General features: G+C 42.9%; 1 protein-coding gene across 1 annotated transcript; it reads right to left on the bottom strand.

Annotated features, from left to right (window-relative positions):
- Window positions 1-1,563: 1,563 nt before the first annotated feature.
- On the bottom strand, window positions 1,564-5,026 carry LOC133900723 (uncharacterized). The gene is made up of 12 exons (XM_062341947.1): window positions 4,894-5,026; window positions 4,113-4,337; window positions 3,936-4,019; window positions 3,797-3,852; window positions 3,587-3,722; window positions 3,207-3,303; window positions 3,046-3,112; window positions 2,861-2,959; window positions 2,672-2,761; window positions 2,432-2,586; window positions 2,236-2,343; window positions 1,564-2,017 (listed from the first exon to the last, which is right to left on the bottom strand). Exons 2-12 carry the CDS (start codon window positions 4,324-4,326, stop codon window positions 1,846-1,848), a joined length of 1,278 nt encoding a protein of 425 aa, XP_062197931.1. The 5' UTR covers window positions 4,327-4,337; window positions 4,894-5,026; the 3' UTR covers window positions 1,564-1,845.
- Between the last annotated feature and the right edge of the window lie 7,032 nt (window positions 5,027-12,058).

The raw sequence follows: 12,058 nt of genomic DNA, 5'->3' as shown, positions 1-12,058 counted from the left end.
TCCAGTCACTGGATATACTAGTCTTCTCATCTTTTGAAAGGTTGTGTGGCAAATTGCCTAACAAGTCCATAAGTAGACCCACTTTCAAAGTAAATCTTGTCCAATTATTTACTGATGGCCGGGATGCTGATGTAGCACACAGTATTCTTTCATAAGAGATTTTCTTTCCCCTGAATGAAGTAAAGCATTTAGTGAAGAATTAAGATTGTTTTGGTTAAGGAAGAAATGATGTATTGGAGGTACAGGTTTATGTGAAAATTTGTACATACAAATACATGGAGCGCCGCACAAACGATATATTTTTCAAATTAAATATCATATAATATTTAATCAATTCTACAAAAGAACCATATCAATATGTTTTCTGCAGACACTATTGTCGCAGCATAATAAGATTGTGTTATTAGTTCCTGAATACTCGTCTTTTTTAAAAGAAATATAATAGAGAATCCAAGTGGAATATACCAACAAAATTTTTTTTCCCGAAAATGCACACCAAAATAATAAAACTTATTTATCAAATTTTCGTTCATGCATTTCTGTTTTCTATTTAGGTGGTCTATACTGGCAATAGAGTCTCAACTTTGAAACCCAAAGCTCAAAACTTTCTACTATTTACTAAATTTCTAGGTGTTTAGTAGAGTTCGTATGTAGTTGATTTGGGTCCTATTTGGCACAACTTCTACTTATGGATTCTGAAAGATTCTGCAGAAGCTATGTTAAACGGTAGGATTTTGCAGCAGATTATCAGTAAACAGATTTTAAGAATAAACTGTATAATCTATAGAAGTAGAATCTACTTTTCACAAGATTCTCCAAGAAGCGAATTGTGCACGGCGCTATCATGTGAGATAGATCCTTCAGTTTGAAGTAACTCGATTGAACTAGTAAGCAGGTAACCCGGTAGAAAAAACAAAGAAAGCAAAAAAGCAGAGAAAAGGTTTGCTCTTCAGTCAAAATAAACAATAAAAACCAAAGGAAAAATCGTTAAACAAAAAAATGCTTCCACTAAATAGGTTGATTTTGGGTTGTCAATGCTTATCCACATATATAGACCCCACAGCTTTTTTGTGTTTTTGCCTAGGAAAATTAGGAGAGGTTAAGATAAAATTATGGCAATTAGACCCTGCTGGGTGGAAATCCTGGCTCCGCCGCACCAGTCAATAAAAGCATTTGGTAGATGGTAATCACAAGTTTTCCACTGAAGCTTCCAACGACATGTGTGTCCAGGTCTTGGAGTCAAAATGTTTGAATGGGGGCATTCCTATGTTTTCTTTTTGTAAGAATGGATGGTGCTTTTTTACCTATTTCCTCCTTAAATAATATTATAGCAAAAGTGAAATAAAGTAATTTTGATTGGGTTAGACCCTATAGTATTTCTCTCATTGATTATTCAGGTCTTTAGACTCATTGAGCTGGATCATGAAATTTAGCAAAAATAACCTTGTCTGACTATTAAACACAGGAGACTGACATTCCAAATTTTCTATTACCGATCAAGTTCTAACTTCCATGCACATGATAAGTGAGCACACCTAGGATCACGGACAATTATTGTTTCCTGGAAATGTGTACCATAGTTTTTCTTCAGTTGGCAGAGTAAAACTCTACGAGCAGATGACAGTAAGAAACCCTATTCTTTTCCTATTATTTATGATTCCATTACACATGACTTTACTATCAGATGGTAAGTACTTCCAATTATACAGATACAGGTTGTGATTACATTTTTTGGTTGTGACGCATGCTGGATCCAAAACCTTTTGGGCTGAGCAAATTCAAGTCTAGACTGGCATTTATGCTACTTTTAGCGGCACGATGGAAGGAAGCATTTGGAAGTGTGAGCTATGATTTAGTATCTACTTCATCTTCGTCATCGTTCAGATGCTCCTTGAGGCTCTGAATCTGAGGTTGGCAATCGACATTCTCCCAGATCGAATCAGTGCTTGGCAACTCGTACCCTTCCGGTCTCAGCGACAGCGCAAACTCCGGTAGATCCGGCAATGATTGAAGCGCGCTGCACCAAGCAAGTAGTGAAATCAGAACTAGATGAAAAAGAAAGATGAAGAACAGCTTGTTCATGCATGTTATTGCAATCCAACCGGACTATCATCTCAACGTGTTCTCAAATGGATTTTTTTTTTGATGCTAGAAAAGCATTTATCATCAACAAACGTTCAATTTTGCTATGTGTCGTTTTTTATTTAGAGTTGCTCCTGGGATCTGGGGATTTACCTATTCTTGTCTTGTTCAAACAGATGCCCGTACACTTGGAGCTTCTTGTACGCGACATCTGGAATTCTCTTGTGCATGTTCTTCATGACGCCCCAAGGAGGCGGTACCCTACATACAATTGAACAAATAACAGAACTAGTCAGCAATGTATTTTTATTCAATATAATCTGCTAATCCTCTTGGTGTAGTATCAAACCTTGTCACAGGATTTGCCAAGCAGAAACTCAAGCAGGCTCTCTTGCTGTCTGAAAGTAGGTCATCGGCTGCAGAGAGGCAGCAGACTGCGCTGATATGGTTGGCCGCTTCGCCGCCCTTGTCGAGTACAAGACCATGGTAGTAATATGCTACAGCCTGATGGGCAAGATACAAAATCAAATTACTATCAGAAATGAGGTCTTTGGCATTCTGCAGGAATTCTGTTGTGTCTTCAGGCAACCTTAGCCTCCATGCATTTCCACTTCAGGAACAGCAGAAGCTTCCTCCCGTATGAGTCGCTGGTGTCGCATCCCGATAAGCAGTAGTGAGCCTGACATAAAGGGTGAGGACACAAAAAAGGTCAGCAAGAATGCTCAAACATGCTGATGAAAGTGTAGATTGAACATTAGCTTACTCATGGAATACTTACCTGAGAAAAATAACTGACTCGCTCACAGGCTAGCCTCCTCTTTACTGACAAAGAGGCCTTTTCACATTCAGAAGCCAGGCCAAGCTGTATTTCTACACACTGTTTGTGCAGTTGAGACAGAACAAGGTGATTACTGATTTGGCCCCATAGCATTCAAAACATGTAAAAAGAAAAGGTTTACCTACCTGAGCCAATGCCTGAATTGAGATGGCCTCAAGCATACCTTCCTGCAAGTAACTAGGAAAGCTCTTCCTGTAATTGAAAAAGGTAAGTAAGCACTTCCTTAAAGGAACATTAAAGGATGATGAGATAACATTCAAGGTTTAATGTGCAGGTGAGGGCATACTTGACTTGTGCAGGTATCTGAACAAGTATTCGATGCACGGAATAGTCTAAGCATCCTGAGGCCCTGAGCAACGAATCAACAACGTCCTTCTTCGCATCTACAGAATTAATAATAACAAAATGTATCGTTTCAAAAATTTCACCGTACTCAACTGAGGAAGTATTCATGAAGTGATAATCTCCTTTTATTCATACCAAATGCATTTTGTAATTTTTCCAATAATCTGAGTGCAATATGCTAATTCAAAACTACAAGTGGATGATCACAACTATTTTCTGCCTGTGAGGCCATCATTAACATAGCCCACATATTACAATATATATGAGAATTAAGTAATAAAGAACTAATTTTATTGATATACTGTGAAAAGATGAACAGACCTTCTGAAACCTTCCTTTCACCACCAACTTGACCGTTCTTCGGAATGAGTATCAGGTTGGCCTCAAACAATGCAAGCATCGCCATCATGTGGACAACCGAAAATACCTCATACCAAGCGCTCGCCAAACCACACTCCTGATGTGAAATATCAATCAGTAACATCAATTCATAAGAGAGGAATTAGAACAGCACCAGTAGTAAACTCTCACCTGGTCATCATCTAAGGTCTTCCATCTGAAATGTACTGACGATTCAAGACGACTCTCTGTTGAAAGCAATAGCAATTCCGTTATCAATCTTTAAATAACCATTAAAAGTACACAAAAATGAAGAAGTAAAACTTCAAACCTTTCATTGTTAAACCAAGAACCACTGGCAAGTATTCCTCTAGCGCGTGTTGCAGTTCCGAAACAGCTGAGACGTCCGCGTAATCTTCGCAGAAAGTCACCAATTCGACACAACAAATCAGAATCGTTGTAAGTAGTCTAGCAAAGTCAGTAACAGAAAAATCAGCTATGAACATACAGATTTCTTCAGCCAGTGCGACGACATGAGCACGGAGCGTCGACAGGCGGTCGACAAGATCCTTGGAAACTAGCCCCCTGAGCGGATGGACAATGTCGGAAGCCACCGGGATGCGGATAGTGGGAACGAACACGGCAACCTCCTGTATGATGCTCCGGCGCTTTCGCCCCTTCCCGCCTAGTGTGTACTTGGGGACTGATGGGCCACACCCCATCTTTACAAGTTCTGAGTGGTGGTAAAATGCAGAAAAGTTATCATCAAATCTCTTGAATTAGCATTTGGGACTCAGAAACTAACATCAATATGAGCAATAAGATCAATGCAGTGAATGCCGAAAACTACTGAACTCTGAATCAATCAGCTTAGAAGTGATCAAGAGGGGCTGTTGATACTTTCAGTAGGCCGGGCTCAACTAGAGCTTAGAACACAGTTTTAAATTCATATCCAAGAATTGGCATAAGTAACTAACAAGCTAGAATGATCAAGGTATGATGTATCTTGATAATTTAAGCAGGTGAGGCTCAGCTCAACCAGAGCTCAGCATACAAGTAAGCAAATTCACATTCAAGAACTGGACCATACATGTGAAACAATTTTAACCATGTCATAATCGATGCTGTAGATCTCAGCACCCACACTCTGAAGTCTGAAATGTGGCAGCTCAAGCAAAAGCATATAATATGCAACAATGATGAACAGATCAGCTGAAAGGAACCAGCAACCAAGATGAGCATCCAAAAACAATCAAGAACATTAATCGGTCACTTATCCCCACACTTACAACGTGAGCCAAGAAGGTTGTAGTTGCAGCCAAGAGACCTGAAGAAGTTGACCCTGCACATCGATACAAAAAGGTCACCCATCACAGGACCCCGGCTTTATAGTTGGCGAAGCGAAGGCAAAGCGAGACAGGGAATCGGTGAAGTCAGGTGACTTCAAACCTTCGTGGATCGTTGGATTGTGGATGGATGGATCAGATGTACTGTTACAGTGTAACAAGGACAGTCAAATCGATATAGTAAATTAACGGAACCGTTACTACAGTATTTTGGTACAGTAATTAACGTCAGGAAACTATTCATCTACTCACGATTTATTATTCCCTTATGATTTCGTACCCTGAAGTTAGGGGATCCGGATCCAGCGAGACAGGGGTTACAAGGAGATGCAAATGGCAGCAGTGTAGTCTCTTTGTTCAGAACTTCAGATCAGAGAGAGATCTTGGCATAATGGCATGTAGATACCGAGGTGAAGTAGGAGGAAAAAGAGGGGAGGAGCACATGGCAAAGCCACAGGAGCAGCACCCGCCTCCTCGTCCTCGCCCAAGTGGAAGCTGTACTGAAGCAACTAAACTATGGTCACCGTCGTGGGAGGCAGTGCACCGCCAGCGCTATTAAAATCAGAATCATCGAGTGCACTGCCGGACAGGTGTTATAAATAGGATGTTCAACGTGTTCTTCAGAATTGCTCTCACCGTTTTATTCAAAACTGGAAACCGAGATGCATGACAGTTGCAGATTTTAGGAGTTTTGAAACTACCTTACACAAAATTGAAGGAGGATTTGGGTGAGAATTTACTCTCAGATTTTAGCATGCGTGTTCGAACTTCACGAAATAAGCCTCTCGATTGAATCATAGCCATCCGGATCTTCAAAATGTGATGATATAAAATTATAAAAACTAATGATCAAGCAATGTTTTGAAGACGAAGAAAAAGTCAAATCTTCTATTGAGAAGTCGGTAAGGGTTAGGGCTTATTTGGATGTAGTTTCCAAAAAAACCATAGTACTGAGAAACTACGGTTCTAAAAACCAGAGTCACGTAATATCACGGTTTAGGAAAAAGGTGAGTTTCTAAAATATTAAAAAGGCCACACTTTTGAAAATACTATGTTTTGAAAACTGAAGATCTGTTACATCCAAACACCTCCATATTTTATAAAACAAAAGTATTTTATAAAACCATAGTATTTTTCAAAACTCAAAAAAACTTAGCATCCAAACAGGGCCTTATGTTGTTTCATTCAAAAGAAATATGAATACAAAGGTTATACCAGGCGACCTATTCGGTGAAAAAACTAAATAATAAAATGATTTAAGTTTGATAAAAATCATGCATAAATGTTTTAAAAATATTCTCAGCTATAGACAGATGGCCAAATGGGCCAGTCGTGCCGGCCCGGCACGGGCCCGACTTGACACGGCCCGATAGACCCAGATACTATAACAGGTCGTGCCGTGCCGGCCCGCGTGCCGAGCCCTCAGCCCACAGCACGGCCCGTGAAGCACAGTACCGTGACGGGCCGGCCTGGGCATGGTTGCGGCACGACGGGTCGTGCCGGGCCGCTGGGCGGTGGGGCCGAGCTACGGGGTGGGGGCGGTGCGACCGGGCGGCGGGGAGGGGCCAGCGGTCGGGGCGGGGGCAGCGCGACCGGGCGGCGGGGCAGGGCCGGCGGGGGCGGCGCAACCGAGCGGCGGGGCGGTGAGGCGGCGAGGAGAGGCGGGACCGGCGGGCGACTGAGCCGGGGCGGGGATGGGCGGTGCGGCCGGGCAGTGCGAGGGCGGGCGGCCGGGGCGTGGCCGTGGCGGAGGCGGGCGACGCGGTGAGGCAGCGCGGGGGCAGATAGCCGAGGCGTGGCTGTGGCGGAGGCGGGCAACCGGTGCGGGGCGAGGAGGCGCAGGGGCGGGCGACCGGTGCGGGGCAGGGTGGGTCGTGCCCGTGCTGGCCCGTCTAAACAGGGTTGTGCCGTGCCGACCCACCATGCTGAGTGTCAGCCCAGACACGACCCAGCTAACGTCGTGCCAGCCCGGCCCGTCTACCCTCATGCCTGGCCGTGCTTACAGTGTCGTGCATCGGATCGGCTCGGCACGGCCCAATTAGCCATCTTCCGCTATAGATGAGAGTACAATTTATTTCAATGCAGAATTTTAAGAACAAACTCAAACGCGTGTGCTGTTTACACAATTACACTTACACTTTAACTTCATCTTATATTCTCACAATATATTTGCACCTTCTCAATATATAGTATTGGGGAACAACCCTCCGTCTCTCTTACGGCTTACAGAGTCAAGAGGAGAATGAGCCTAAGTCGCTGACAAAACCATAGTCACAAAATCTCAGGCAGAGCCTTTGGGATGGCTACCTCTGATCGAAGGCAGAGATGGTATTAAGTAATGAAAGTACCGGAGGTATCGAGGTGCAACGAAGGGTGCCAGAGCTAGCAGCAAAGGATCGAGCTGTCGACTCGGGATCCACATTTGGCAGCAGGGTCTGCAGAGCGGCCCCATTGATGATGCCCTGTGGCAATCTGGTCTAGCTAAATTGCATACTTACCATTATGTCCATAGAATATTCGGTAAGTATAAGGGTATTCTAGTAAAAATAGATAGGAGTTGTTAGGAAATATTCTGTAAATCTCCCAACTGTAAATGTAATAGGATATGAAAAAATAAGGTGCTTGACACCCAATACAATTTCATCTTACGTCTTATCAGGTTCCCTCTAAGCCTTCTATAGCTTACTTTCACTTGGTATGCTCCCCTTTAAACAGTGTAGAACTATACAACCATAAAAAAAACAATGGTATCATATAGAGAAGTACAAAGTGAGTACAATATTAATCTAATCCTACTTTGATCGAAACTTAGGAGAAGCTCTGAATATTGGTGTACTAAAGTAGTACATAACATATTCATAAACACATAAAACTGTAATTTACAATCCAACAAAGGACTAAAAAGCGTGTTAATGGAGTCTAGCCAAAGAAACAACTCCTGCTACCATGTGCTGCTTTTTTTTTTTTGCGACAAAGCTTGTGCTGCTCTTTCACACTAAACAAGCGTGGTGCTACATCCTCTTATGTAAGGTCAACCAGTGCCCTGCTTCCAAATATGTCATGCTCATATTATATATATCTTCGCTGGAAAAAATCGGGTGGTGAAAGTTTGTCCTGCCTTACTCCAAAAATGTCTCGGATTTCTCCTTACCACGACGTACAAGGTGAGAGTCGAATTTCAACCAACACAAAATATACTAAACCGGCATAAGATGAAACTTTGTATTACTATTTTGCACTGAATCTTCAGTATCCTCAAAATTGTGATGAAACCTCTCTGAAGCTTATATTTGCGTATATTAGCAGTGGAGCTATGGGTTCTTTTAGATTGAGCAGTGGGTCGCAAATCTGAACCTCGATTGCGTTAAAATTTCCAATTTTCATTTATGTGGTTGGCAACTTTTCGAGGATAAGTTATTCGATTAGGTTCCTATAGATGCCTATAAAGATCATCTACATCCGAGATCATACGAAAAATTATAAATTTCTCTCTAAATATCGTCTGCGGAACATAGCACCTATCGGTGCACGGAGTGTCGATGTGCCTAGCGCCTACTGCCACATAGCATGTCAGCCCACGTTATACCGATAGGTCCCTAATCAGTAACTCACGTGCCGACACGTACCTATTTATACAAATACTCATATTTTAATATAATTTTTTTCAATTTTCCAGTAAATTAATATTATTTTGAAAAAAAAAGCTCGAAGGTGGTTGACAAGAGGATCCTCCGTGCCGATATAAAGATCACCAGCTGATTCCTCCCCATGCAGCCATGTTGAGGAGAGCAGATTGGGCAGCAAGTTGGAAAGTGCAGTCACACCTATGCACATGCCTAGAAGCCAGCCATGAGCAGGATGTACTCCACTTGCATATACACTTGTATTAAAATAGGAATACATTATCATAAACAAATCTCATTAGATGCATGTACGTATTTGTGCATGCACTAGACCAAATGTATTAGTGCTTAAGTACAGTACTGCATACTAAAGAGTCAAATGACTCAGCTCATTCACATGATGAAGGTCAATTGCATGGCAACAAACATCACATTGCATGGCGACAAACATTATATCCATGGGTAAGTTAGATAAGGATGGAAGAACATTATCAAAAGGATGACTTGGCTTGAAGGTGAACTTAATTTGAGCTTTACTCAACATTATTTATTAGAAGAATTTAGTTCAAGGCAACAATGTAACTTGAGAGAGATCTGCACACAAGTTTTGTATGATGACTATGAATAATAGATAGTTACTATATCCAGGTACCTCTGGGTTTTCCGTAACTTTTGAGGCATATCTTTATTCTTAGGAAGGAGATCCTTGGATGAAAGGAAACAACCCGTAGGTACCTAAGGTGTCATGTATTCGAGAAGGTTATCTCCAACAACAAGAAGGAGGAGTCCAGAGGAAGTATGAAACCCTCACATCTATACGGAGCCAGGAGGCCCTGTGGAGGACAAGCCATTGTGAAACGCCAAGCACAAGCCATACATACCCAGAGAGATCAGACCACAAGGAAGACAAGCTAACAAGAGCTAAAGAGAAAGCCACCGACTAGGCTTAGATTCATCTAGGCTAGCCATACTCCTATTGTAACAGGCTCAGATCAAAACATGACGTGGGACTATTATCCTCAGGAAGGTACGAACCTATCTAAAAATCTCTGTGTGTTTCCCTTATGATTTGTCTACTCAAAACATCCCCTAATTCTTCAACAAGTTCTTTAGATCGGCGGTTCACAAATCGTCAACAACTGGCGTTATCTGTGGGGATCATGAGTAAAGGCCTTGAAGAGTCTAGACACGATATGCTGTCGACATTGCCCAAAGCTTTGCTAAAACCGGTTTTTGGATGAAGGGTTCTACGACAACTTTACCTCTCTTCTTGATGAACCGGTGATTGATCGGGTGGAATTAGTGACGAACTTTCTAGCGACGATTCAAACGACAAGGTAAGTCGTTTTATGGATTAATGCGCCAAAGAGTACGACATCGAGTTCGAACCACTCGGGAGCAAAGACAACTGCGAATGTCTAATTTACAACAAGTCGGGATCAATCCCCGCAGTTTTTGACAACATGGATTGTCAAGATACCAATCCGAAGCAATCCGATAAAACATCCATGATGGATATGAATGCATCCTCTAATGGAGATTACCTCTAAGAAGTTTTTGCTATCGAAGATGGGGGTGATGATCTGGGTAATCATGACGATGACCCTGCAAATGGTCGGGATCCTCTGGCCCCGGAGGTAGGTAACGGTTAGCTGCAGGCAAGCAAACTACTTCCTACCCTTATCGGGGCTCCTATCATATAGTCTCCCAATTATTAACCAGGGGCTGACCATTTTAAATCCACATCTGCTAAGAGGATCCTCCTTCTGCAAGAGACCCTGATGCGCTGTCCAACCATAGATCTGGCTACCCTAGCTGGAAAGGTTTGGATGAACTCGGTGGTCGACCTCTCCAAAGGAGATCATTCTCTAGGCCGAGAACTCTCATCTGGCCCTAGCCAGAACCAGTGCTAATCAGAGCAGGTCAGGCAATCTCCCTTCACAAGATGTATCAGACTTGGAGAGGTGCAACCCTAGGAACAAAGCTTCCTGTGAAGACAAGGTGAACAACCACCACCGCACATCGCAAATTAGAGATTGCCCGATCAATGACTTGCGTCAGTTCATCGAAAACCAATGAAGACGCTCAGGGGTTTCTAAGGAGGCTTCATCTACCCCTCATCAAACTAATCGGGAAACATCCTGACAGCGATCAAATCAAGACCGATCTCCGATCACCGTGGGAAAAACTCTCCGAGGTGCTGAAACAAAATCAAGGCGCCATCAACAGATGCCTAGCCTTCTCTCCATATCTACAAAACGTAAGTTGGTCAGTAAGGTTCCGCCCTGGGACGGTTGAGAAATACAATGGAAGTATGAATCCCATTAAGTTTCTCCAGATCTATACCATAGCCATCCAAGCAGTTGGTGGGGATGAGAATGTGATGAAAAATTACCTTTCTACAACCCTTGAAGGAGCAGCCAAGACATGGTTGACTAACCTATCACCAGGGACGATCTACTCATGAAAGCAACTTTACAATGTGTTCCGAGCTAACTTCCAGTGTATGTACGTCTGCTCCGGCACAAAAAATGATCTCCATCTTTGCGTGTAGATGGAGAATGAAACCTTGCACGAATTCGTACACCACTTCAGCAATACCCGAAATACCATCCCCAAGATTAGCGACTACGATGTCATTCAGGCGTTCACTCGAGGGGTCAAGAGCCAGCATTGCATTGAAGACATCACCTGAAAGGAGCCCAAAATAGTTAAGGAGCTCATACAGATCATCGATAAGTTTTCTAGGGCCAAAAATACGCTCCTTTATGTCAAGGAAAAGACTCAAGGCATCAAATATTCTCAACCTAGGCTCATCGGTGACAAGGTCTAGAGCAAACGCAAGAAAAATACAAAGAGATGTAAGGGTAAGAAAGCTAAGGCCCTGTTTGGTTGGGCTTTTGTCTAGCTTCTCAGCCCCATAAGCTAGAAGCTAGAAGCCCAACCAAACAGCTCACTTTTGGAAGTAGCTTGCCAAAAGCGAGAAGCAAACATGAACTACCAGAAGTTGGAAGCCAGAAGCAAGCTGAAACATGCTTCTCTAGCTTTTGCGAGTGGATGAAATGAGAGTGGGCACCGAGTTGAGCCCTCCCAGATCCTCTCAGTCCTCCCAAATCTTTCCAGCATGGACACTCGAATCCATCAAGCTTTACTACGTGAAAAACAGACAAAGAAGACATAAACAAGTGACGGGTCATCGGGACCCGTCATTAAAAAGCCTTTAGTGATGGGTCCTGTTATGACCCGTCACTTATATAGCTTCAGATCAAGACCAGAGTATAACCCGTCACTCATAATAGGTCATAAGTGACGGGTTATAACGTGACCCGTCACTGAAGGACTATAACTAGTCATCGGTGACGGGTCATATTACCACCCGTCACCCATAGCTGGGCCGCACCTGAACTTTTAATTGGTTCCAATTTTATGTTGCTATCTCGCATCCCTTTTTACAGCGTGTTCTCTTTCTTACCTCGTCTCCCTTT

This window comes from Phragmites australis, chromosome 19, assembly GCF_958298935.1.
Source record: "Phragmites australis chromosome 19, lpPhrAust1.1, whole genome shotgun sequence".
In the NCBI taxonomy this organism is placed as follows: domain Eukaryota; kingdom Viridiplantae; phylum Streptophyta; class Magnoliopsida; order Poales; family Poaceae; genus Phragmites; species Phragmites australis.
This window is presented reverse-complemented; position numbering and strand designations above follow the sequence as displayed.